The sequence below is a fragment of the Scylla paramamosain genome, chromosome 7, assembly GCF_035594125.1.
Source record: "Scylla paramamosain isolate STU-SP2022 chromosome 7, ASM3559412v1, whole genome shotgun sequence".
Taxonomy (NCBI): domain Eukaryota; kingdom Metazoa; phylum Arthropoda; class Malacostraca; order Decapoda; family Portunidae; genus Scylla; species Scylla paramamosain.
Window position 1 is genome coordinate 32,824,848 of NC_087157.1, and position 23,268 is coordinate 32,848,115.

At 44.4% G+C, this 23,268-nt stretch overlaps 1 protein-coding gene across 5 annotated transcripts in view; it reads left to right on the forward strand.

Moving 5' to 3' along the window:
• Positions 1-531: 531 nt before the first annotated feature.
• LOC135102386 (acetylcholine receptor subunit alpha-like) overlaps positions 532-23,268 on the forward strand; it is an 88,686-nt gene continuing 65,949 nt past the window's right edge. For all 5 annotated transcript variants that reach the window (XM_064007567.1, XM_064007568.1, XM_064007570.1 and 2 more), the window contains exons 1-2: positions 532-573; positions 15,103-15,212. In XM_064007567.1, coding sequence (XP_063863637.1) covers positions 547-573; positions 15,103-15,212 — 137 coding nt within the window. In that variant the 5' untranslated portion in view covers positions 532-546. The remainder of the gene's footprint in view (positions 574-15,102; positions 15,213-23,268) is intronic.

The window sequence follows — 23,268 nt, forward strand, 5'->3', positions numbered from 1 at the left end:
CGCCGCCGCCGCCGCCGCCACCCACGCCGTCACACTCGCACCCGCCCTCACTATCATCATCTTCATTGTTATCGTCGTCATTTATTATTTTCATAGTCATCATTTTCATTATTATGGTTATTATTATGCATTATTAGTCTTATCATTATCGTCATCATTATTATCGTCATTACCAACTGCACCGTCTATATTACTGGCACTTCCTTTCACTAACAGCAGCATCAACAACAATAACAACAACAACAACAACAACAACAACAGCAACAACAACAACAGCGAGGGTGGCAACGACATCCACATTCTAATACTGTTATATATCACTATTAAACCATATTTCATTAACACACACACACACACACACACACACACACACACACACACACACACACACACACACACACACACACACACACACACACACACACACACACACACACACACACACACACACACACACACACACACACACACACACACACCCTAATGTTATGTCTCCTCTCTAATGCTTCTCGTTCTCCTCTCCCACAGAACCTCAAGAACCAGATCATGACGACCAACTTGTGGGTGGAGCAGGTGAGTCCCGGATGCACCTTTAGTCACCCTTACACCCTATCACTCTTGTACTCTCAGCCCTCATCCTCGAGCTTCACCCTTTTCACCCTCGATCCTCACCTTGGCATGGTTGAGCTCATCACAGTACTCTTCTTATTCATCTCACCTTCGTCACCTTACACCTTACCCTCGAATTCTCACCATCCCAGATCATCACCCTTCTTACTCAAAAATCTCGCTTCTCATCCTATATCCTCATCCTAAACTTCACCCTAAACCCTCATGTTCCTCACCTTAAGTCCTCACCTCAGGTCTTCCACCCCTCTTCACTTACCCTGACACAACACCGTTAATAGTAGCTAGCTTTCAACATTCACAGCCTGAAACCTCACCCTTCTCTTCTCACCTGCATCTCTCACATTTTCTTTTTCTCCGCCAGACGACAGTTTAATCAGCTAATCTCCCGTAGCAGTGTTGACGGGCCCAGCACTGCATGACACTTCCATTACCTCTGCCCTGCTCCTTCATTGCACTTTTGTCTCGTCCCAGCATGGCCACGACACACTTGTTTCCTCCTCCTCTCCTTCCTCGACGTGTGCTCCTGACGCAGACACAGACACACTCACACTCGCTCAGCTTCATTCCTTCGCTTTCTTTCTTTCTTTTTTTTTTTTTTCTTCTTCTTGTCTCTCTCCTCTGTGTTGTCCATCAAGGGTACACCAGAGAAATTGGGAAGATGGATGTGATGGGTGTATTTGGAAGGTTCATTTGTTCGTTAGTACGTGTTGGTGAGGTGTGTTTGATTGGTTGCTGGGTTTTATTGGGTCATCGTGTTTTTTTTTTTTCTTGTTTTTTTTTCCTTTGACATTTTTTTTACTTTTTTGTTTTGTTTACCCATTTCAGTTTGTTTTAGTTTTTTTTATTTGTCCAAGGTAGTTTTCTTTCTTTCTTTCTCTTTTTTTCTTTCCTTCTTTTCTTTTTGTCCTGCATCTGTTTCTATTTCTATTCGTATTAATACCTTTCTTTCTTCATTCCTTTTCCTTCCTTCCTTCCTTCCTTCCTTCCTTCCTTCCTTCCTTCCTTCCTTCCTTCCTTGTTTCCTTCCTTCCTTACTTCTCTCCTTCTTTGCTCTCACTCTCTGCTCCACTTCGGCGCAACCTTAAGGCTCCCCGTCAGAAGCAGCAGAGCCTCGAGATGTGACTATCAGAGGGCTTCATGCAGAGAGTGAAGGATTTGGCGCGAACTTACACGGGTATGCAGCGCCGTTCAGCCCAGTCCCGCATTCCCAAACGTCCCGGCGCGGCGTCCCATCTTTAAACTTCTAACAGGTTCAAGCGGAAATTATGGCGATTTTCAAGGATGTTTGTATGATTTAAGTGGCAGTTTGGTGGATTCTGCTTTATTAATGGGGAAAGTATTCATAGGAACGTGATTTTGATATGTGCGGCTTTCGAAAATGGAGTTTGTGAGGGGTTACTTTCTACGTATAAGTGTTTCGGTCTATTGTCCTCAGCCCACGTATAAATGTGGCATGATTCCTCGCTTATAGGTGTTGAGGTTGATGCTGTGCCGAGGAACAGAGCACTGGGCAGCGGTGAGAGTCAGGGAGTGAGTGGGTCTTGCCTCAGTGACGGATGGAGGAATGGGAAACACATCACAGTTCGCATTATTTTTCTTATATTGCACTGTTTATTGTCATTCTTGCTTTTATACAGGGAGGCTGGATGCTGAAAAATAAATAGTACAGTGACACTCAATTCCTGCTCTTTTAATAAGTGAATAATTGATTTTCAAAAAGATGTGCCTTGGTAGTTTAGTTAAAAGTTTGTCTTATAACACTCCTGATGATAACACTCACGAAATAGACAAATAGGAAAACAAATGCAGTGTTTCGGAGCTCACCAGTAGAAGCAAGGACTAAAGATAATGATCTATCTTTCTCATTAGTAAAATAGACATAAGGGAGATGAGAGGCAGCAAATCGTGTGTGACAAGGTTGAAAGGAGAGAAAATGAGGAGAAATACAGATAGCAAGGTCAGAAAATCAGTGATGGTGAAAACAGCGGTAGAAGTTAAGAAAACGTTTAACATTTTGGCGGGATGCGAGAGACTAAAGACAACAATTAAGGAAGGGAGTTGATGAGGCGAGTAGCTTTTGATTCAGGCCTCTCAAGAAGTACTGTATGAGTGGAGGTCCTCCCCTTTATATCTAAGAGGCGCACTCCATACAAGGGTAGACGAGACCCTTGTATGGAGTGCCGGAAATCCAGCCCAGTGTAGTCGCCTAAGGAGAGACGCGGAGGACGGAGCAGCTCGGGATATTGAGGGTTATCTCTCAGCAGATGTCCCTCGGCTTCCTTATCGACCTCCTTAGCGGATCTGCTTCTCAGGTGAGCTTAGTCCGAATGGCTGGCGGCTCCTTGCATCGGACGCAGATAGACACGAGGCTCTCCGGAGTACTTAGGGTAGCTGTATAGAGTTGCCGGGCACAACACCTCCAGGCTTATGTCAGGGCTGAAGTTGCTGACTCGCCACTTGACAACACCGGCGCTTTCCTTGCTGAGGGGGAGGTTGTGTGACATATGAAGGACAGGGAACATTTATTTATTTTTTGTTATGTTACGAGAGGGTGGCGAGGCCATGATCTGTGAGCTGCATGCAATGTGGCAGTCCGGTACTGAATCTCCCTGGATGAGTCTGGCCGCCTCCATCCAGACAGAGAAAGGGGAACAGCAGGACTCCCATGATTCATCGACAGGCCGCTGTACGCACTGCAGGGCAAGGCGGCTGCTCACTTGTTATTGATGCAAGGACGCGTTCACCCGCTGAAACTTTAAAGACTCGGGTTGGTCGCGTTCACTGCTGGTAACTCGACAGCTGACGAGTACTGCGCTTCACGTCTGTACGCAACGCTGCTGTGAGTCTCAGCGAGGTGTGTTTCCACCGAGTGTCGATACCAGAATCGTTTTACTTCGAGTGCGTTAAGAGGCATGCTTTTTTTTCTATTATTTTTATTCAAAGCATCGTAGATTTCTTAAAAAAAAGTACCGATATAACGACTGTAACAAGAGTGCATGCTTTCCCCCATCACCTTGCGAGGGCATCGTGCGAGCTGCAGTCACTCCGAAGCATTCACTGACAAAATTAAGGCGGCCGACCAGATTGGTTAGTATCTCAGTGGAGGATCTCAAGAGGTGCCATTGAGCTAAATTACTCCCAGAAGGCTGAGTGACTGAGACAACGCTGCTGGCCACCATGCCTTCCTGCGATGAATGCTGGTGATGAACACACCACTGTTCCCAGCACACTCTCCCTTCCTATCCCTGTAGCTCCCATTCTCCTTCCACTCCCTATCCTTTCTCCAAACCACCATCTCCACCTCCCTCTCGACCCCTGTACCGCCGGATGCACACAGTTGCCATTGCCGGTCGTTTGGGCAACAAAGACCTGACGGCCGCCCTTTATTACCGCGTCCTTTGGGAGCACCGCGGGTCTGTGTGTCCTCCACGCAGCCCGCCCGTTGTGGCCTCGCCGTAAATGTACACACGTCTTTCTTCTTTTATTAGTTTTCTTTTGTTTTCCTTTCGCGCTATCTTTGGTTTGGTTTGGTTCTTCTCTCCTTGTATGTTTCTTGAGCTTTTACTTTCATTCTCTACTTTTTACGTTCTTACGCTGTTTTTGTTACTTTTTGCTTGTCTTTTTTTTATTTATCTATTCTCTCTCTCTCTCTCTCTCTCTCTCTCTCTCTCTCTCTCTCTCTCTCTCTCTCTCTCTCTCTCTCTCTCTCTCTCTCTCTCTCTCTCTCTCTCTCTCCTCTCTCTCTCTCTCTCTCTCTCTCATACATTTATTCATCTGAGCCTTTCTCCCACACCGAGGCGTCAACACCGTCACTGCCGCCTTGACTGCTGCTGCCCTGTCACAACCCACGATGCTGCGCTCTGTTAGTTTCTCCTCTGTGGCTCATTGTAAGGTTTAGGAAGGCCAGTCTTGTATGTTCAGCTGGCGCCACCTCGAGTACTCCCATTCTGTTTGCCTTTAACTTCAGGGATTTAGTGTGTTCAGTTCAGTTCAGTTCAAATTCAAAATATTTAGCCGTAGAGAAAGTACAGTGATGCCTTAGACTTACATGAACTAGAGATTTAAAATGAAATAGTAAGAGATAGAAAAGATAAACAAAACGCTCTTATTTACAGTTATAAAAGAGATTGAATAGAAATGGAAAGAAGTTTAGTTAGGGTGGCTTTGAGTAGTAGTAGGAATAGTAGTAGTAGTAGTAGTAGTAGTAGTAGTAGTAGTAGTAGTAGGCGTATACATAATCCCCACCCTTCCTTCACCCTTTATCTTCACCTCCGTCACGTGTTTCTGCCCCACGACTAAAGAGAAGCCGAGACTCAAACTGCTTCTTCGGTGTCTGGTTCTCCTGACGGACCTCGGAGTGAGTGGTGACGAAGGGCGGAGGGCGTGGTGTCGATAATTATTACGGGCTTATGTGTGGCGTCCTCCTCCTGTGGCGTCCTCCTCCTTATGTGTGGGGTCCTCCTCCTCTTTAAACCTTTTTTCTCTTTGTTACTTTCTTCATATTCACTCTCGTCATCTTCCTCTTCTTTATTTTACTTGTTTTCTTTCTCAACTCTATTATAGTCCTCCTCCTCCTCCTCCTCCTCCTCCTCCTCCTCCTCCTCCTCCTCCTCCTCCTCCTCCTCCTTCACTTCCACGGGTAGTAAAGATCCCATGCTCACAGTAGCTCATTGAAGTAAGTAACCTCATTATGAGCCTGAACACTTCCCGGAATCCTGCCACCTCCTGCTCCGGTGCCTCCAAGCTGCTGCTCCTACCCGCCTCCTCGCCTTCATCCCTCCTGCCTTCCTTCCTTCCTTCCTTCCTTCCTTCCTTCCTTGACTTAATTTATTCGTTGTCGTTTTAATTCTCATCATCGTTGTTTTAGTTTTGCTTTGTTGTTTTGCTTTGTTTTTTTTTTCTTTCGTTCCTTTGTTTGTTGGTTTTCTTACTTGTTTTCTCTCTCTCTCTCTCTCTCTCTCTCTCTCTCTCTCTCTCTCTCTCTCTCTCTCTCTCTCTCTCTCTCTCTCTCTCTCTCTTCGTCCTCCTCCTCCTCCTCCTCCTCTTTTTTTTTCCTTGTTGTTGTTGTTGTTGTTGTTGTTGTTGTTGTTGTTGTTGTTGTTGTTGTTGTTGTTGTTGTTGTTGCTCTTCTTTTTCTTCTTCTTCTTCTTCTTCTTCTTCTTCTTCTTCTTCTTCGTCTTCGTCTTCTTCTTCTTCTTCTTCTTCTTCTTCTTCTTCTTCTTCGTCTTCGTCTTCGTCTTCGTCTTCTTCTTCTTCTTCTTCTTCTTCTTCTTCTTCTTCTTCTTCTTCTTCTTCTTCTTCTTCTTCTTCTTCTTCTTCTTCTTCTTCTTCTTCTTCTTCTTCTTCTTCTTCTTCTTCTTCTTCTTCTTCTTCTTCTTCTTCTTCTTCTTCTTCTTCTTCTTCTTCTTCTTCTTCTTCTTCTTCTTCTTCTTCTTCTTCTTCTTCTTCTTCTTCTTCTTCTTCTTCTTCTTCTTCTTCTTCTTCTTCTTCTTCTTCTTCTTCTTCTTCTTCATCCTCTTCTTTTTCAGCGTCATCGTCGTTTGCCTCCTCCTCCTTTTCAGCGTCCTCCTCCTTTGCCTCCTCCTCCTCCTCCTCCTCCTCCTCCTCCTCCTCCTCCTCCTCCTCCTCCTCCTCCTCCTCCTAGGTTTCTTCTTCGTCCCATTCACCATCCTCATCCTCACCATCCCTTTACCCCTTACCTTGTGTGTCATCATCGTAGCCGTCTTTATCATCACCCCCTTCTCACCTGCACCACCACCACCACCACCACCACCGCCGCAGTCGTAGTCATGTCGCTGCAGTCGTGGGCGGGCGCTGATCACCGGTGGGTAAGGGGGAGGTGGCTGAGAGACTGGGAGGCTGGGAGATCATTAGCATCTTCGCCTGGGTTATCAAGATGGCTGTCGGTGTCTCCTCGATGCTTCAGGTGCGATCACGTAATTGGCTCAGTTTTAATCACCTATTAGTCTGATCTCTTTAAGTCTGTATTATAAATGAGTCTTCGCAGCGTTAATGTGTTTCTTATTAATTATTATGCCATCTAGTAGACGTGCGCGGCGGTGCCCTGCGGCTGTGGGCTGTGCGCGGCTTAGGGGGGTGGTGGGGGGTGGTGAGAAGTGAGCGGTAGGGAGGGGAGGGTGAGAGGGCATGGGGTAGGGAGGGGAGGGGTTCTCTTTCTTGTTGATACGTTGTTGTTGTTGTTGTTGTTGTTGTGTTTTCTTTTCTTTTTTTTTCTTCTTTTCTTCTTCTGGTTCTTTTTTTTTTCTCCTTTTCTCTTATTACCAACAACAATAGGCGAACGATAAGAGCGGTACTAGTTATTGTTGTTGTTGTTGTTATTATTATTATTGTTATCATCATCATCATCATCATCATCATCATCATCGTCAGAAAAATCTTCACTGCTCAGTCTGTGGTGAATGCGTGTCTGTGATGGTGAGGCGCCTGGCGAGTGTTGCCCCGCGGCGCGCCACAGCACACCCCCGGGCGCCTCCACACTCTGCCTCGCCGCGGATGTAAAGGATGGGCCGCGCCGAAGGTGATGAAGGCGGTTGACAGCTTTTTGGCTCCTTCTCAAGTTTCCTCTGTAATTCTGAAGAGAAACATGATTCCACCCACACGCCTTCGCATCCCACGCCACACACACACACACACACACACACACACACACACACACACACACACACACACACACACACACACACACACACACACACACACACACACACACACACACACACACACACACACACACACACACACACACACACACACACACACACACAATGGCAGGAATTCATATACAGCGTTTACACCATGAACAAATTGCCATACCAGTTGAATCTGTTAATAAAAACACTGCCATACAAACTGTTGGTATAAAAGTTTAATAAGAAATAAATAAATAGTCGTGCATATCGTGTTTCCCTAATGATCTTTGTATGAAACAGTCATATACCAGTGAGACTATCCGGCCATAGGCGTGATTTGATCCTGAGGGTTATGATTGACTTTCCACAAAAACAGCTGTTAGTGTGATAAGTATGACTTGTCACCAGCTCGGAGGAAAGGTCGTTACAAAAATGTCAGCCACGCGGAAGGAACAGGTGGAGTTTAAAATGTGTGAGGGACTGAGAGGGAAGGAGCGGAGTCACGAAAGTCTGGTGTTCATTCCTCAGACAAAGGTGTGGATGAAGAGGGGACCTGATGGAGGTGCTAGAGTGGCATAATGGATGTAACAAGGGCGAGATCAACAGAACCCTCTCAGTAATCACGATAGGACAAGAAATAACGAGCTCAAACTTAGTAAAATTAGATTAAAGAAAGAAGAGGGAGAGAGAGAAGGATAGGAAGAAAACGGTTCTCAGAGCAGTAGATGAATGGAATAGACACAGTAATCAGGTTGTTAGTGCCGAGTCAATAGGGAGCTTTTAAAAGATTACACAGATTTATGGACGTGAATTATAGATGGAAATAAGTATGTTTTATAAAGGGACTACCTTGAGTAGGCCTGGTGGCGCATTGCAGCTTCCCTTATTTCCTGATATTTTTATGCTATCTAGTGCTCTTCAAAACAACCAAAATCTTGCCTCAGTTCCCTAAATATGAGAAATGCAATAACACAGGCGTACAAGAATACATTAGAGCGAGTAAGAGCCTGTCTGTGTCTGTCTGTGAAGGTTATTATGGTCTGCCGCGCCTCCAGCCAATGTCAGACTAATGGCCCCACAGCTGCCGGGACACGGAATGCTGTCCTGCCACACCACACAACTTGCTGTGCCACGAGGAGCAAAGAACAGTAAGCGGCATCCAAGAGCGGCCGCCTTCACCACACAGATGACAGATGACAGCCGCAGTGAGAGGCGGGGGCACGTGAGGAAGCGCTGATCAGATATGCTGGTTTTTTGGTATCGTGTTTTCTTCCTTGCTTCGTTCTTTCTAGCTTTTCTTCTTGTTTTCTTTCTATCTTTCTTTTTTTTATTTTCTTCTTGATCTTCTTTCTTCTTTCTTGCTCTCCATCTTTTTCTCCTTCTCCTTCTACACTTCAATATGTTTCGTTTAATTGCCGAAATGTAAGCAGCCACTGAAACAAACCAAATTGATCACTCCAGAAAGCAGCGTTAGTGGAGGACTCATTAGTGCAGTGTGTTGTTATTGATAGGAATCCAGTCAGCCCCCCGAAGGCACGTCCATGTTCTCTTCAGTTATGAGGCAATGCAAATGTATGAAATATAACCGTGATGGAATTTGACAGTGAGCCGTGAGCTGCACACGAACCTCTCATTGAAGGGATCAGAGAGAGCAAACTCTTATGTGGTAATTCGGGATGGCAAGTTGATTAATCTATGTAAGGTAATTTAGGAAAGGAAACTCTTATTTGATAATTCCACCCACGAAGACTCCTCCATTAAAACTGAATCGAAAGTAATTCCTCTTTAACCTAGTCTAACCTACGACTTTTTTTTTTTCTTTTTTTGATAATGGAGGTGATCATTACTGCAGAGGAAATCTTGCGAGTGGAAAATTGATAGGAAAGCAAGTGGTTTGGCTCAGACCCTCACAACAACAAGTAACTCACTCATTGTTATTAAAGTGGCCATGGTTTGTATGCAGCGACTCAACTTAGCTTCTTTTTACGAGTAAGCTCTAATGGGAGTTATTGAGCCTTCCAGAGATGTCGTCTTGATTCTTGTGATTGCTTGATAAGTGTTCTGCAAGTTTACTGGGAAAGGCACTCGTGAGAAGCTGATGAATCATCTTTATGGTTTGAAAATTTTCTCCAAAAGATTTTCAGATTTTGTCTCTGCTCATTAATCTGCCAACCTGCGTCACTGCACAGTCTACACCTCCCGTTCTTGCACGTCAGGGACCCAAGTTTATCAGCACCTAGGTTATGTATATTCTGAATGGTTGTGACAGCTGACTGATTGATTGACTGAATGAATGATTGAAATTTCCAAGCGGAGCAATGTCCTGGTCTGAACGGCTCTCAATCCTTGGCGGAAAGTGTCCGAATGTGTGACTGAACAAGTTAACATGAAGGTTCTTGTCAAATCTTTGCAAATAGCGATGGGAATTTTCAGCTGCTGATCGAGATTTTGGGTTAAGATTGCATGCCTGACATACGTGCTTTTGAGTGACACACACACACACACACACACACACACACACACACACACACACACACACACACACACACACACACACACACACACACACACCTTTCAGAAGGAAGAGAAAACAGGAAGGAGTTGGGCCACCAAGGCTGCTCGCGCTCGACAGTTAGCGATGACATCAAAAGATTGCCAAATTTGACGCCTCAAGGCAGACAGCACCATATGATAATATATAATAATAATAATAATAATAATAATAATAATAATAATAATAATAATAATAATGTAAACCTAAACAGTGTAATGAAAGAGGTGAGTATGGCATAAGCTTGTGAAAAGATTGTTGCAGAAGTTCTCTCATTAAAAGATGAAAGGAAGACGTTGCAAGGAAGTGTTTTGATCTTCACGACACACTGGAGGCGAAATAGGTTTGGTAATTTCGGTAACTGCTTGTGATGAAACTTGAACCTCCACGTCAGCGCCGCACAGCGAGGCGCAGGACACGCGGCGAGGCAAGTGAAGAAGCGCGTTTGCGGCGGTGGAGGTAGAGCGTCTTGGTTGTTGCCAGCCAGAGTGTTTCCAGCAGCCAGGCAGGAAGTCAGTAGTAGTCAACGGACACATTAAAAGACCATGAAAATAAAAACTCATTGGACTTTGATCCAAGTGGCCAAGAATCCACGGCTGCTGCTGTTCCCATGCGTGGATTGCCTCCTGGTCGTGCCTGCAGTGTGCACAGTCTGGACTTGCCATTACTTTGTCACGATGTTTGGGATAAAATCTGGGAACTGGGAGGCCAAGACCTCACAACCAACATATTGTAAAGAACGACGTTCGCACACGCGTGCTCACACACACACACATACAAAAAAAAAAAAAGAAAAAAAAGTGTTCCTTAGACCTCAAGCGTGTTCCCGAAGACACCATAAAAAATGTGAGATGAGGTGAGTGTATCCAGGCAGCTTAGATCAACGGACATGCTGTGACATGAAGGGAGTTTAGCCCGCGTCCTGCTGGCACTATGTCTTGTCCCTGGAAGGCGCTCATAAAATGAACGAGGGCCTGGAGTGGACACAAAATATAAAACGAGTATATCATGCCGAGCCGGACACCTTCACACCCTGGGTCTTCACGAGGCAAGGCGGGGCGGACACGAGGGCATTGCGTTAGTATTGAAGACCAGTCCTTTGAGGAAAGGCATCAGCCCAAGAGACACGCCGTCGCCTGGAGGAAGTATCGGCCCTTGTCTTGTCAGGTTAGCAGTAACAGCACAGCGGCCTGTAAATCCATCTAGGTGTCGACAAGAACGAGAGCGGCGGAGCAGAATTACTGTGAGCTGAGGACAAGGCAGCAGTTTATGACATTCTTTATGTGGCGCGTCCACGAATGTTCGTGTAAACTGTGAGCTGTGGAGGAAAGGACATGCCTACGTGTGGCCGTGTACAGTTGTTCGATGAATGGTGGTGGCGTGTTCAGGTCATACTCATACTATTGAAATACACTCGGATGGAGACAGGCAGCAGAAGAAGCAGTAGTACGAGTAGCAGTCGCGTTTTTATTTTCATTGCTATCTATTGTTATTTTCATGCTCCACTTTATAGATACATAAAGGATGCCTGTGTATCGACGGCCTGCGCTTCCTACCCTGCGAGGGATGCTGGTGCGTGGCTGTCTTTGTCGCATCGCTAGACTCGTTCTCTTTACCTCGTCTGCCTCGGTGCTGAAGCCATCACCGCGTCGTAGCTGTCATCACACCTACACCCTTGTCCTCCCGCAGCACGCACACGTCGCCAGGATGGATGGGAACGCCTGGTCTGCTGTTCCCGGTCCCATAGCCGCCTTGCTGTAGTGATTTTATAATGAATCGTGTTAAAGTGGTGGAGTTTTACAAAATAGATAATTGCTCAAATTAAAAATCGATGAGATTTTATGACAAAGTGCACGTGATGTGGTGATAATGTTACATCCGCGGCTCATGGCGGGCGCGGCGGCTTTAAGTCATCAATTTCCTGCCTGTGTGGCAGCCTCCCTCCCTTGTTTTTGTCATCGCGGTGGCGGGAAATGGAAGTGGATGGCAAGCAGGCTTTTAAAGAGTTTCCATTTACACAAAAAATATAAGAACTTATCTTCTGAAGGACAAAACCAGTAACATTCGTTGTGAAAATGTAGGTAAAAATTGATATATAGAAACATAAACACCTGTTTTATAGACAACAGAAAATGCAAGATATACTTCAGTGTGTGAGCACCACGCCGCTGTGTCAAGCTGAGTCACTGGATAGACTAGATAGACAGACATTATTTGGGCTGATTTTTGTTTAACGTGTCGAGGAGGCTGGCCAAGGACACAAAAATGGAGGAAAAGTTCGCTCATTTTGCCGTCACCCTAAAAAAGAAAAAAAAAATCTTAAAAGCTGATCAGTGTAATTTCCGAGGTGTCTTGAAATATTTTAAGTCGTAGGAAGATCATAATTTTTCATATTGTCTGTTCATATTTGGTGAAGGTGGCATGATTCCCTGCATGACAAGCCGTTATGGTGCTGAGGATGGTGTGCCTGCTGCGGGACCCGGCTGCCTGAACACCACACCCTGGCCACGGGCTGCTCGCGGGGCTGTTGTGCTCACGTGCTTAATTCTCTGATGAAAGTATTGAACCTGGTACATCTTACAGTATTCCTGATGTCCTCCGAAGACAGTGAAGGCACGGTGGAGTGTGGTGTGGATGGATGTGTGGATACGAAAATAGTAAAGAGAAAGTTGCGGTTGGATGTGCATGTGTGTGGATGCCAAGACGGTAAGAGAACGTTATGGTCTGGTTTAGATGTGTGGGTATAAAAAAACAGTAATAAAACATAAGAGTATGGTGCGTGGATGTGTGGATACAAAGAAGATAAGAGAACGTTACTGTCTAGTGTTGATGTGTGTGGATACAAAAACGGCAAGAAAACATTAGAGTATGGTATGTGGACGTGTGTGGATAAAGAAATATAACAATGGCAGCTATGTGTAATTGTGTGGATTCATATATACTGCTCTTATTACATGAATGCGTGCGATTACATACAGTTGCAGTGTCATATAAGTGTATACCAAGTGGATGTTTGTGGATAGGGTGGCAGTTATTACGCCATATGACAGCCTGTATACTTATAGTACTATGTGGATGTGTGTGGACATAGAAACCTTATGTGGAGTAGTGGAGTCTCATGCGGGGAGAATAGTCTATGCGAATCAGGTAGTCAGTGAGTAGGGGAACAGTGAGGGGGGATGGGGAGCGCATTAGCCGCGAGGTGGAAGAGACTTTGGTGCATATTTCACGGCTGTAATGGGCGCCTCGGTTACTTGTGGCCGGCTAAAGGTCTGTCCCGCAACTGGTGCCCCTCCTCACTCAGGGGTGTTCGGCGCGGCGAGAGTAGCGCGGCGGTGATTCTGGTTTGGAAAGGACACCGGGAACTGATTGTACGAGTATGGAAGGGAAGAGGGGGATGAGGAGGCTGGGGCACACCTTTTCTCTGCCATCAGGTGCAGGTTTGGATCACTGAAGTGTAAATGACTCCAGATTCTGCCATCCTGCTTTCTTACACACACACACACACACACACACACACACACACACACACACACACACACACACACACACACACACACACACACACACACACACACACGAGTTGATCCCCTTCTCTGATCTCTCCCTTTTAGTATCTTCCTGGTCCTCAAGAATGAATACACACACACACACACACACACACACACACACACACACACACACACACACACACACACACACACACACACACACACACACACAACATCCTCCCGGACCTTCCTTAACCCAGTCGTCGTCGTCCTCGGCGCGCCGCGGGAGTATCAAAGTCGCTTACTCATAAGCCTTTACAAGATCACCAAGATTCACGTTTTCTATGAGTGTGGCGTTCCACAGACGACATCTCATCCAAGACTATTGTAAAGCTCATCACAGAAACTACCTGCGTATTGCCACATTTACTCGCTTTTCAGTCGCTAATGCTATTAAGCGTGGCTTCCTCTCAGCCCTTAACCTCGCTCCGGCAACACCATTTATGCCCCGCGAGGCGTGTGTGTGTTCGTGTTCTGGCGGCCACACAGCTAGGAGGCATTCTCAGCGAGCGTGTGGATCAAGATGAAAGACACATTCACGAATCAGGATTCTCCCCTGCAAAGGAGAAAAAGGTGGGCACTAATTGCCAGAAAAACAAGCTCTTAATCACTGAAGGAAGTGGACTCTCGCTGACGGAAAATTTCTTTCTAATTGCTTAAAACGAGGCTTTGATCGCAGCGAAACTGTTGTTGAGTAAAGTCTCTTCTGCCTCGCTTAAGAAGAGCGAACTTAAAAACACAGTTACGAGAGTCTGCAGGCACAACTTACAAGACACGAAGAGGCAGCAGAGAAAAGAGGAGCCAGACTGACTGACTGACTTACCTAAGCCTCCGCAACATGACTAAAAAAACGCATAAGACGTAACCTGAATGCCTGTTTCTTTGGAAGTAACACTGTAGGAGGTTTATCTGCAATTCACTTCTGTATTCGTATGTCGCAATTCAGCTAAGACCTTCCCTAAACGTAATCAAGAATGAGATGCGAAGACTTTCTGATGAATAGGGGTGGTGATGCTTCCATTCCTTCACATCCTACACACACACACACACACACACACACACACACACACACACACACACACACACACACACACACACACACACACACACACACACACACACACACACACACACACACCTCTATAACAGTAGAACCACACAACAGGCCCTTCAGGTTCCCTCCCTTTCCTCTGTAGCTAGTTTTTTTTCCTTAATAGTAGTTGACGTATTCACTTGTGTTCTTCCATCAGTTGGTCTTACTCTCAGTCTTTCCCTTTCCTTCTTCCATCCCTCCGTCTCTTCCGTAGTCCCTCTCTCTTCCTATCTCAGTCCGTCTTTCTCTCCCTCCGTCCTTCCCTCCCTCCGCCAATCGTCGCTCCCCATACATCTCCCGAGCAAACACACCCTTCTCATTTCCTCACGTTGAACACACACGCGGGTTCTCCCTCACTCTCCCCGCTCTATCTTCGCTCTGCCCTCGCTTACCTTCCTAACCTATCTACCGCCCGGCCCTGCATAGACCACCCCGCACCACTGCCATCTTGCCATCCACTCTTGCACGTCCCTCCACCCCACACCCAGTTAGATAAAGGTACATACCAATAGACAGGACAATACTACAAGCCTAACTCAAATGGTGTTTACTGGCACAAGGTACATTGGCGCGCTACCTCACGAAGATATGTAGGACCTGCCGACTTACCACTGTTTTCTCCCGCAGTACTGGTTCGACTACAAGCTGATCTGGGAGCCCGAGGAGTATGGAGGAGCCAAGATGCTGCACGTGCCCTCTGACCACATCTGGCGTCCGGACATTGTGCTCTATAACAAGTAAGTTCCCGCAAGAGAGAGAGAGAGAGAGAGAGAGAGAGAGAGAGAGAGAGAGAGAGAGAGAGAGAGAGAGAGAGAGAGAGATTTTGTAAGCCGTGTTTTGACTACCTAAGCTTGTATGTACGAGTATATGTATCTATGTATCTATATATGCATCTGTCTGTCTGTCTGCTTTTAAGTTTGTTTTTTCCGTATATCTATTTATTTATCTACTTGTCTTTAGCTATCCATTTCTATATTTACCTATTTGTCTATTCGTACTTACTTGTGTGTGTGTATGTGTGTGTGTGTGTGTGTGTGTGTGTGTGTGTGTGTAGCTAAAATCCCATGTCGTTTGTTATCTTTCTTTTATTCTATCTGGTTCGTTTTTGCAATGGTTTTTTCGTTATTGCTTTGTGCATCTGTGTATTTCTGCCGATATGCAAGAGAATTATTCACGTGAGTTACGAGAGTCTGCAGCGTGAGGCGATGAGTGGGAAGAGTTTGGCGGCTCATTGAGTTTGAAAGGCGGTGCTTAGCCGGGACTGCATCAGCGGCTTGTGAACGGCCTGGCGAGTGTCTGGCGTTGTGAATCACGGGTAGCAATTGCACTAAGCCCAAAGAGTTTACGAACCTGGTAGAATTATAACACGTGACCAAATGCGTTTTTTATTTTATTTATTTATTTATTTATTTATTTTTTAGAGGGTGCACCGGCCAAGTTTACCTGATAGAACTACAATACTAGATTTATTGAGTTTACCTGATAAATATTACAATAGTAGACCAAATCTGTTTACAGTTAAAATTACAATACTTTGCCAACTGAGCTTATCTGGTAGAAATTTTAATAGTTTAGTGAAAAATTTTATCTGGTGGGAGCTATAATAGTAAATTAAGAGTTTACCTGATAGATACTAGACCAAATTCACTTACCCGATGGAATTACAGTAACAGACTAGATGAGTTTACCTGGCGAGGTTTTACAAGTAGAAACTGCAAGACTGAACCAAAAAGCACGCTCCCTCTCTACCTAGTGCACTGCTCCCCTTTCTCTCTATAATGGCCAATAAAAACGATGTTAACTCCCCACTAAGTAAACCCCACACACCAAAATTACACCCTATTTTACGCCAAATAATTACACCCAAAAGATAAACTTCCCTAAGCTTACCTACCTATCACGAGGGGGAGTTGTTTCCATGTAGATCTTGTGGGTGGAATGATCATGGGGAGAACAATTTTACCTTAGGGACGATTTACGGTGAAGACAATGAACACTTGCAGACAGCGCGGGTAGTCTCGTAAGAAGTGAAGCAGGAGTCCGAACCTTCTGAACCTTATGATCGAATGTGTTCAGTTTATCAGTTCTTTCGGGTCTCATGGAAATAACCTTTGCCTGCTTGCTAATTTTCAGACTATGACTGTTTCATTTCTAGCCAAAAATAAGATGTTTGTTTTATTTTAATCATGATCTATGCAATGAAAGGGTTAGCGATGAAATTAATGAACTAAATGAATCTAAACCGAACCTGACTTAACCTAGCTTACCTAACCCGTTTTTTTTTTCCATAATCTATACATTAAAGGGATTAGCTATGAAATTAATGAATTGATTGAATTTAAACTTAACTTGACTTTACCTAACTTGACCTAACCCTCGAATGGAAACGCTAATGTTATTTCAATATTATCCAGCCTTTCACCGCCACGGGCCTCTCATTTATGTCTTTTAGTGCTGTGTTCATCCTTAGTTACCATTAACAATAAAAAAAAAAATTACATGCATAAACACATAAGAAAAATAGGGGCTGCAGGATTTTCTTCTCTAACGTACACAATCATTTAAGAGACTAATACCAAAATAGTGCCTTAGGAGTTGTAGGTGGCCGTGAACAATAGTCTGGCAGTGAAAGGCTTGCGGGATTGAGTGGACAGTGGCGGGGATGAGAGAGTCATGACGCAGCTCAGTAAGGCGTGCCACCCTCTCGTCTGCGTGTGTGCGATTAGTGGTGGCCGTGAGAAGGTACTCCGATTCTTCTTGTGATGGGAACGACGCGAGGGTGAGAGGCAAGACAGCCGCGTGAAGGATGAAGGATGCGCTGAGTCACACGATGCAGGGGATGGAACAAGAAGCTCCTGTGATTGGCTGAAAGGCAGGTGGAGATATTATTTCATATGCATCAAACACGATCACCTGAGGACTTCATTTTACCATGTGCAAATAAGAACTTTCCAAAAATTGTTTTACCTGAACATCTTGCGAGAAACTATTTTTTTCCTTTAACGTTATTTATTTCAGAAGTGTTTTTTTTTTTTTATTTTACAAGTGTAGATTTGATTTCGCTCCGAAGAATTTCTCGAAATGAAGATAATTTTTTGTGTGTGAGTTTTCTATTCTTGTTTATCGACCGCCAGCTGGTAATTGATAGCCTAATGAATTCCACACCGCCTGTTCTCCAAACTTCCCTCAATAAAGTAGTTTATTTATGTATGGAGATAATTTTAAAAATTCAGTGATGTGCGCAGAATTTTAATTTCGGAAATGTATCTTCATTTCTTCTGATATGCCTCTGTAAACGTGATTGTACTGTGGGTCACGAACTCTGTCATTGTAACTTTCCACCAGAGGACACACTCATCGCAACAGTGACGTCTCCCGCACTGGTCTGTCTGCGCATTCCCTTTTCGTTTCTACCGTAACGCCAGACAAACTAACGTTGTATATCTAAGAAAACCTTTTACAATTATAACTACAGGATTACTGAAATAGAAATCAGTTGTTTTTGGAGGAATAAAGTAAAGTAGCAGTTTTAAAAACGGACCAATCAATGAGTGAGAACATGAGTCAATGGCAGTGTTACCATCTTTGCGTGTCCTTAGGCGGGAGAGTCACGGTGACAGAGGTGGTGACGAGGAGTGTGCGTGCTGTGAATTCTCTGATCCGGGACCTGCAGTGCAATGCCGTCAGTTCCCGTGCCCAGACCAGACGCTTTTGATCCCAAGGAAAGATTTTGGCTCTCCGCAAAACTTCTCGACAGCGTAGAACGAAATCGCGTATGATGGGATGTAAAAATTTGGTGCATAAATTTTCAAAGATGGTCATAAAAAGAAAATGATGGAATTATATACGTAGATGAATGAAAGGAACTAAAATTATGTAGATGGTTGAAAATAATGAAAATTATGCAAATTGAGCAAAAGGCCAACGTTATTGAGTTGAGAATGATTGCAAAAATGGTAGAGGTGGAGAGAGAGAGAGAGAGAGAGAGAGAGAGAGAGAGAGAGAGAGAGAGAGAGAGAGAGAGAGTTTTAATTTATCGTTGTTTGAATCAAGTATATTTCTGTGACATGTTAGCGAGAACGACTACGTATGTGTGTGTGTGTGTGTGTGTGTGTGTGTGTGTGTGTGTGTGTGTGTGTGTGTGTGTGTGTGTGTGTGTGTGTGTGTGTATTCGTTTCAAAGCGCACCTTGTATTTTCTTTTTGGTGTAATTGCAGTGTGCGAGTGTGATGCGTGTGTGTGATTTGATGGAAGAGTGGGCGTTGACGGTCCCCCTAACTGTAATTGATGGAGTAGGAGAGGAGTGTTTTATCTCCGTGGTCGCTCGCGTGTGTGTGTACGCTGATGAACACGAGAGAGGGTGGAAGGCGAGGCGGCAAGAGACGGGGAGTGCAGGGAGGCAGAGAGCAAGGGATGAGAGAGACAGAGACAGCGAGAGAGTGAGTGAGACAGGGAAAGAATTGGGTTGGCGGTGTTCATGAAAAGTAAATAAAAAAATAAAAAAAACGGACCGCTCGCTGTGATTCTGGTGCGTGTAGTTATGTTAAATGACGCCGCGCAGTTGGCAGGTCATGAAGTGAATGTGTAGATTTATTCGGAGTGTTGTGGACTCGTGTGAATAGACAGGCGGGACGTGAGGCTAAATAGGGGCATTAAGACTAAGTGTGGGAATGAAAATGTGATTTGCAAATTAATGGCAAGACTAAGAGGACTGATTTGGCCGACAGGTTCAGAGAGAGAGAGAGAGAGAGAGAGAGAGAGAGTTTCCATCCCCTCGTCGTCTGCTTTGATGGAAGAATAGGAAACAGGTGTACCATTATTGTGCACGCATGTAGATATACTATAAAGGAAAACGAAGAAAACGAAGCAGCGGCGTGTGCTCCGCGTCTCTCATGGTCACCTGCACCAAGACTCTCTGACTGACACTTGCACCACGTAACTCACAGTCGTGGTCAGAAATCGAGTCATCTTTCTGCACTTCCATTGTGTTTTGCGTTTTCCTTCAATCCTAATGCCTCTCCTCTGCCGGCGGCCTCCTTGTAAGCCTGACCACTGATGCACCCTGAGCAGAGCCGGTGACGTGAGGTGAAGGGAAGACTGGATACTGAAGAAGGGAGCGCTGTGTGTTGCTCGATGTGTGACCTTGACTGCACATCTGTTTCTTTACCTTGTGACGACCACCAACACTAGAATTACTACAGTAGACAGAAGACAGGAGACAGTAGAACGATTAAATGATCTCCTTTATTTCACTTACAACAATTAAATCATCTCCTTACCTCACTTATATCCACGAACGCATCTCTGTTACTCCACTTGTAACAACAAAAACTTTTCTTTTAACTAAACAATCATTGGCTGGCTTAGAGCAGCTAGATAATCACCTTTGCCTCACTTATAACAATCAAGTAATTTTCACCTCACTTACAGCAAATAGATCATCCCTTTACTTTACTTATAACAACTGAGTCATACCTCACTTATAGCACCTAAATAATCTTCAATAATCTTCTCGACCTCACTTAAATAACTAAATCATCTCCTTTATCTCACTTATAAGCCAAATAATGTCATACTTATAACAACATTCCTTTACACACTTCATCTCTTCACTATCTCCTTCATCCTCACAGGTGTACCTTTCCCCGCTCACACACATACGAACACTGGCGCATCGAACAAACACGTACTGCGGCGAAGTGTGCTGGACCGTCAAGCGCTTCCCTCGCACAGTACCCGGACTTGCGGAAAATTCCAGGCGCTCAATGGGGGGGGTTCGCAGGCAAACTGAAAGGGGAGATTACGATAACTTTGCCGCAGGGGAGGAAGCGATAAATTGTGGTAGTAAGGATGTGAAATGTTGGGAGAGTGAGAAAGTTGTGAGTCGGGAACATAAAATTTGCTTAGGTGATGTGACGTGGAGGATAAAATGAGGATGACAAGCGGTGAAATGAAATACTCGTACACTCGTGAGGGAAGTTGCTGGGATGGAAGGCGACTGAGGAGGTGGCGTGAATGTGGATGAGAGAGAGAGAGAGAGAGAGAGAGAGAGAGAGAGAGAGAGAGAGAGAGAGAGAGAGAGAGAGAGAGAGAGAGAGAGAGAGAAATTTCGTTTGTGGAAACACGCTATCACCACACACACACACACACACACACACACACACACACACACACACACACACACACACACACACACACACACACACACACACACACACACACACACACACACACACACACACACACACACACACACACACACACACACACACACACACACACACACACACACACACATACATATACACACACACACTGGCATCGGTGCTGTCTAATGAATTATGTATAAATTAATATTTGCATGAGAATTGAGTGAATAATTGCATCGTCTTCTTTTTATTTTCTTATTTTCAATACTCTTGTTGTTTGTTGTTGTTGTTGTTGTTGTTGTTGTTGTTGTTGTTGTTGGTAGCAGTAATAGCAACAGTAGTAGTAGCACTAGTAGTAGTAGTAGTAATAGTAGTAGTAGTAGTAGTAGTAGTAGTAGTAGTAGTAGTAGCAGTAGCAGTAGCAGGTGTTGTTGTTATTGTTGCTGTTGTTGTTGTTGTTGTTGTTGTTGTTGTTGTTGTTGTTGTTGTTGTTGTTGTTGTAGCATTATTATCATCACCGTCGTTGTCATCATACTTATTAATTTACTTATACTTTTACAGCTGTTTGCTTCATATTGTTTACTATTTTCTCTCCCTTCTAAAAGATGATGTTTTCTTTAATTAACTGTTTTTTTTTTCTTTTTCAGCATGTACATGTTTTTTCTTTATTTGTTTGTTTCGCATGACACTAGCCTGTTTATATATTGATGTTTTGCTTATTCTTGAAAAATAATTCTTTTTTTCAGATACATTATTAATTTGTATTATATTTTTTGGAACAAGATATTTTCATGTGTACGTATTTTCATGCACGTTTATGTCTCTTTTCTGCATCTCCTTAATAATGCATCCAGTTTCTAGTTTATTCCATCTATTCCACATTATTGTAAAACATTTCTCTCTTGACAACCAGTATTTTCGTCCGGCGGTGTACTCGCATGCTCTCTCTCCCCCTTTCTATTTTCCGCATTGTTATAATGTGTCGAATTTGTCGTTCATTTCCCATACTGTTCCACTTTCCCCTCAACGTTTCTCTGTTGACTATGCACATTTTAACCCGGCAATGCATATTCTCTTTTCCCTCTGTATTGTCTGCATCCTTTTAACGTGTCAAATTTATCGTTCATTTCGTACAAGGTCCATAAAAGCGACCATCTCTTCACCCTCTTTGTGTCTGCTGGCCTACATTCCTCCTAACCATCTCCTTGTTGACTGCACACGCTCGTTACGCTGCCAGCTGGTGTGTGGTGATTGTGTTGCCGTCAGTTTTGAATCTGAAGTGACGGGTGTATGTTTTTGTCTGTCCCCCACGACCTGAGTGTAGAGAGCAGAGTGGGTCAAGGTGCTGTACGTGTACGTGTGTGTGTGTGTGTGTGTGTGTGTGTGTGTGTGTGTGTGTGTGTGGTGCGGTGGGTCGCTGAGGCCGCCGTGGCTTCCTTTTCGCACCTCACACCTCGCCCGCCTTGATGAATGCCAGCCCTCGTATGAACCCTTCAGTAATACGGCATCTTATTCCATATATTTTTTGGTGCGTGTGTGTGCTGGGCGAACTCTGGCTAAGGGTTAGAAAAGATAGAAAAAGAAGCCCACTAAGGTGCCTGCCCTCAAAGGAAAGATCCAAAAAGATTATATCCAAAATTGGAGAAGAAAATATATCATTATGAGATTGTATTAATTTCTTTTTTTTTTCGTAATCATGGGGTTAAAATTATTTCTAGTTATCTATCCACTGTAATTGTGTCTTTACTGACGACATTCGGGTTAACAACACCTGGTTTTTTTCAAGTCTGTCAAGAGTGCGTATTACTGAATGCTTTAACTTGTTCCATTCTTACGGCACGTCACTCAGCCCTCTTGTCGCAGTACAGGGAGAGGGTGTACACAAGAACCAGCCACGAGAACCCGAACCACACTGGCCAGGATCTTGTTCTCTGTATCTGGTTTTCTTATTGTTAAACGCTTTGGTCTCTCGTAAGAACTCATATCAAAGGCCACGTAGATGATCAGCCGAGCTCTCCTGGGTCTTCCTCCTATCGGTGGTGCTGAATCCCTCGTTCGTCTATGGCTTGAATCATACTAACAGCCTTAAGAATTCCAGTAACTTCCTTTTCCGGCAGTTGAGAATTTTTTGGGTTGTGGCACTGAAATGTTTGTGTACGCGAAGGTTTTTTTTTTTTGGTTTTTATCTGTTTATTTATTTATTTGTTTATTTATTCATTTGTTTCATTTTATTTACTTGTTTATTTATTTTTCATTTATTTTTCTCTCACCAGATGGGCGTGTGTCTGTCATCTTTTCCCATCTGTTATTCTTACCACCAGTACAGTTTGCGTAGCACTGAGAAAACTGAAAAAAAACAGAGAGAGAGAGAGAGAGAGAGAGAGAGAGAGAGAGACTATACTTTCCTTAACTGAAATAAGTGACATGACCTTCGCACGATACTGACACAATGCATGGCCACTTCAGGAGCAGGGCATGGCAGGGACTGACTGTCCTATCATCCTCCTTCCTCTTCCTCCTCCTGAAACTCGTGTTGTAACTTCACCACCTCCTCCTCCTCCTCCTCTTCCTCCTCTATGCCATCAGCAGCGCCAGCCTTCATAGGGGCAGTAATAGTAGTAGTAGTAGTAGTAGTAGTAGTAGTA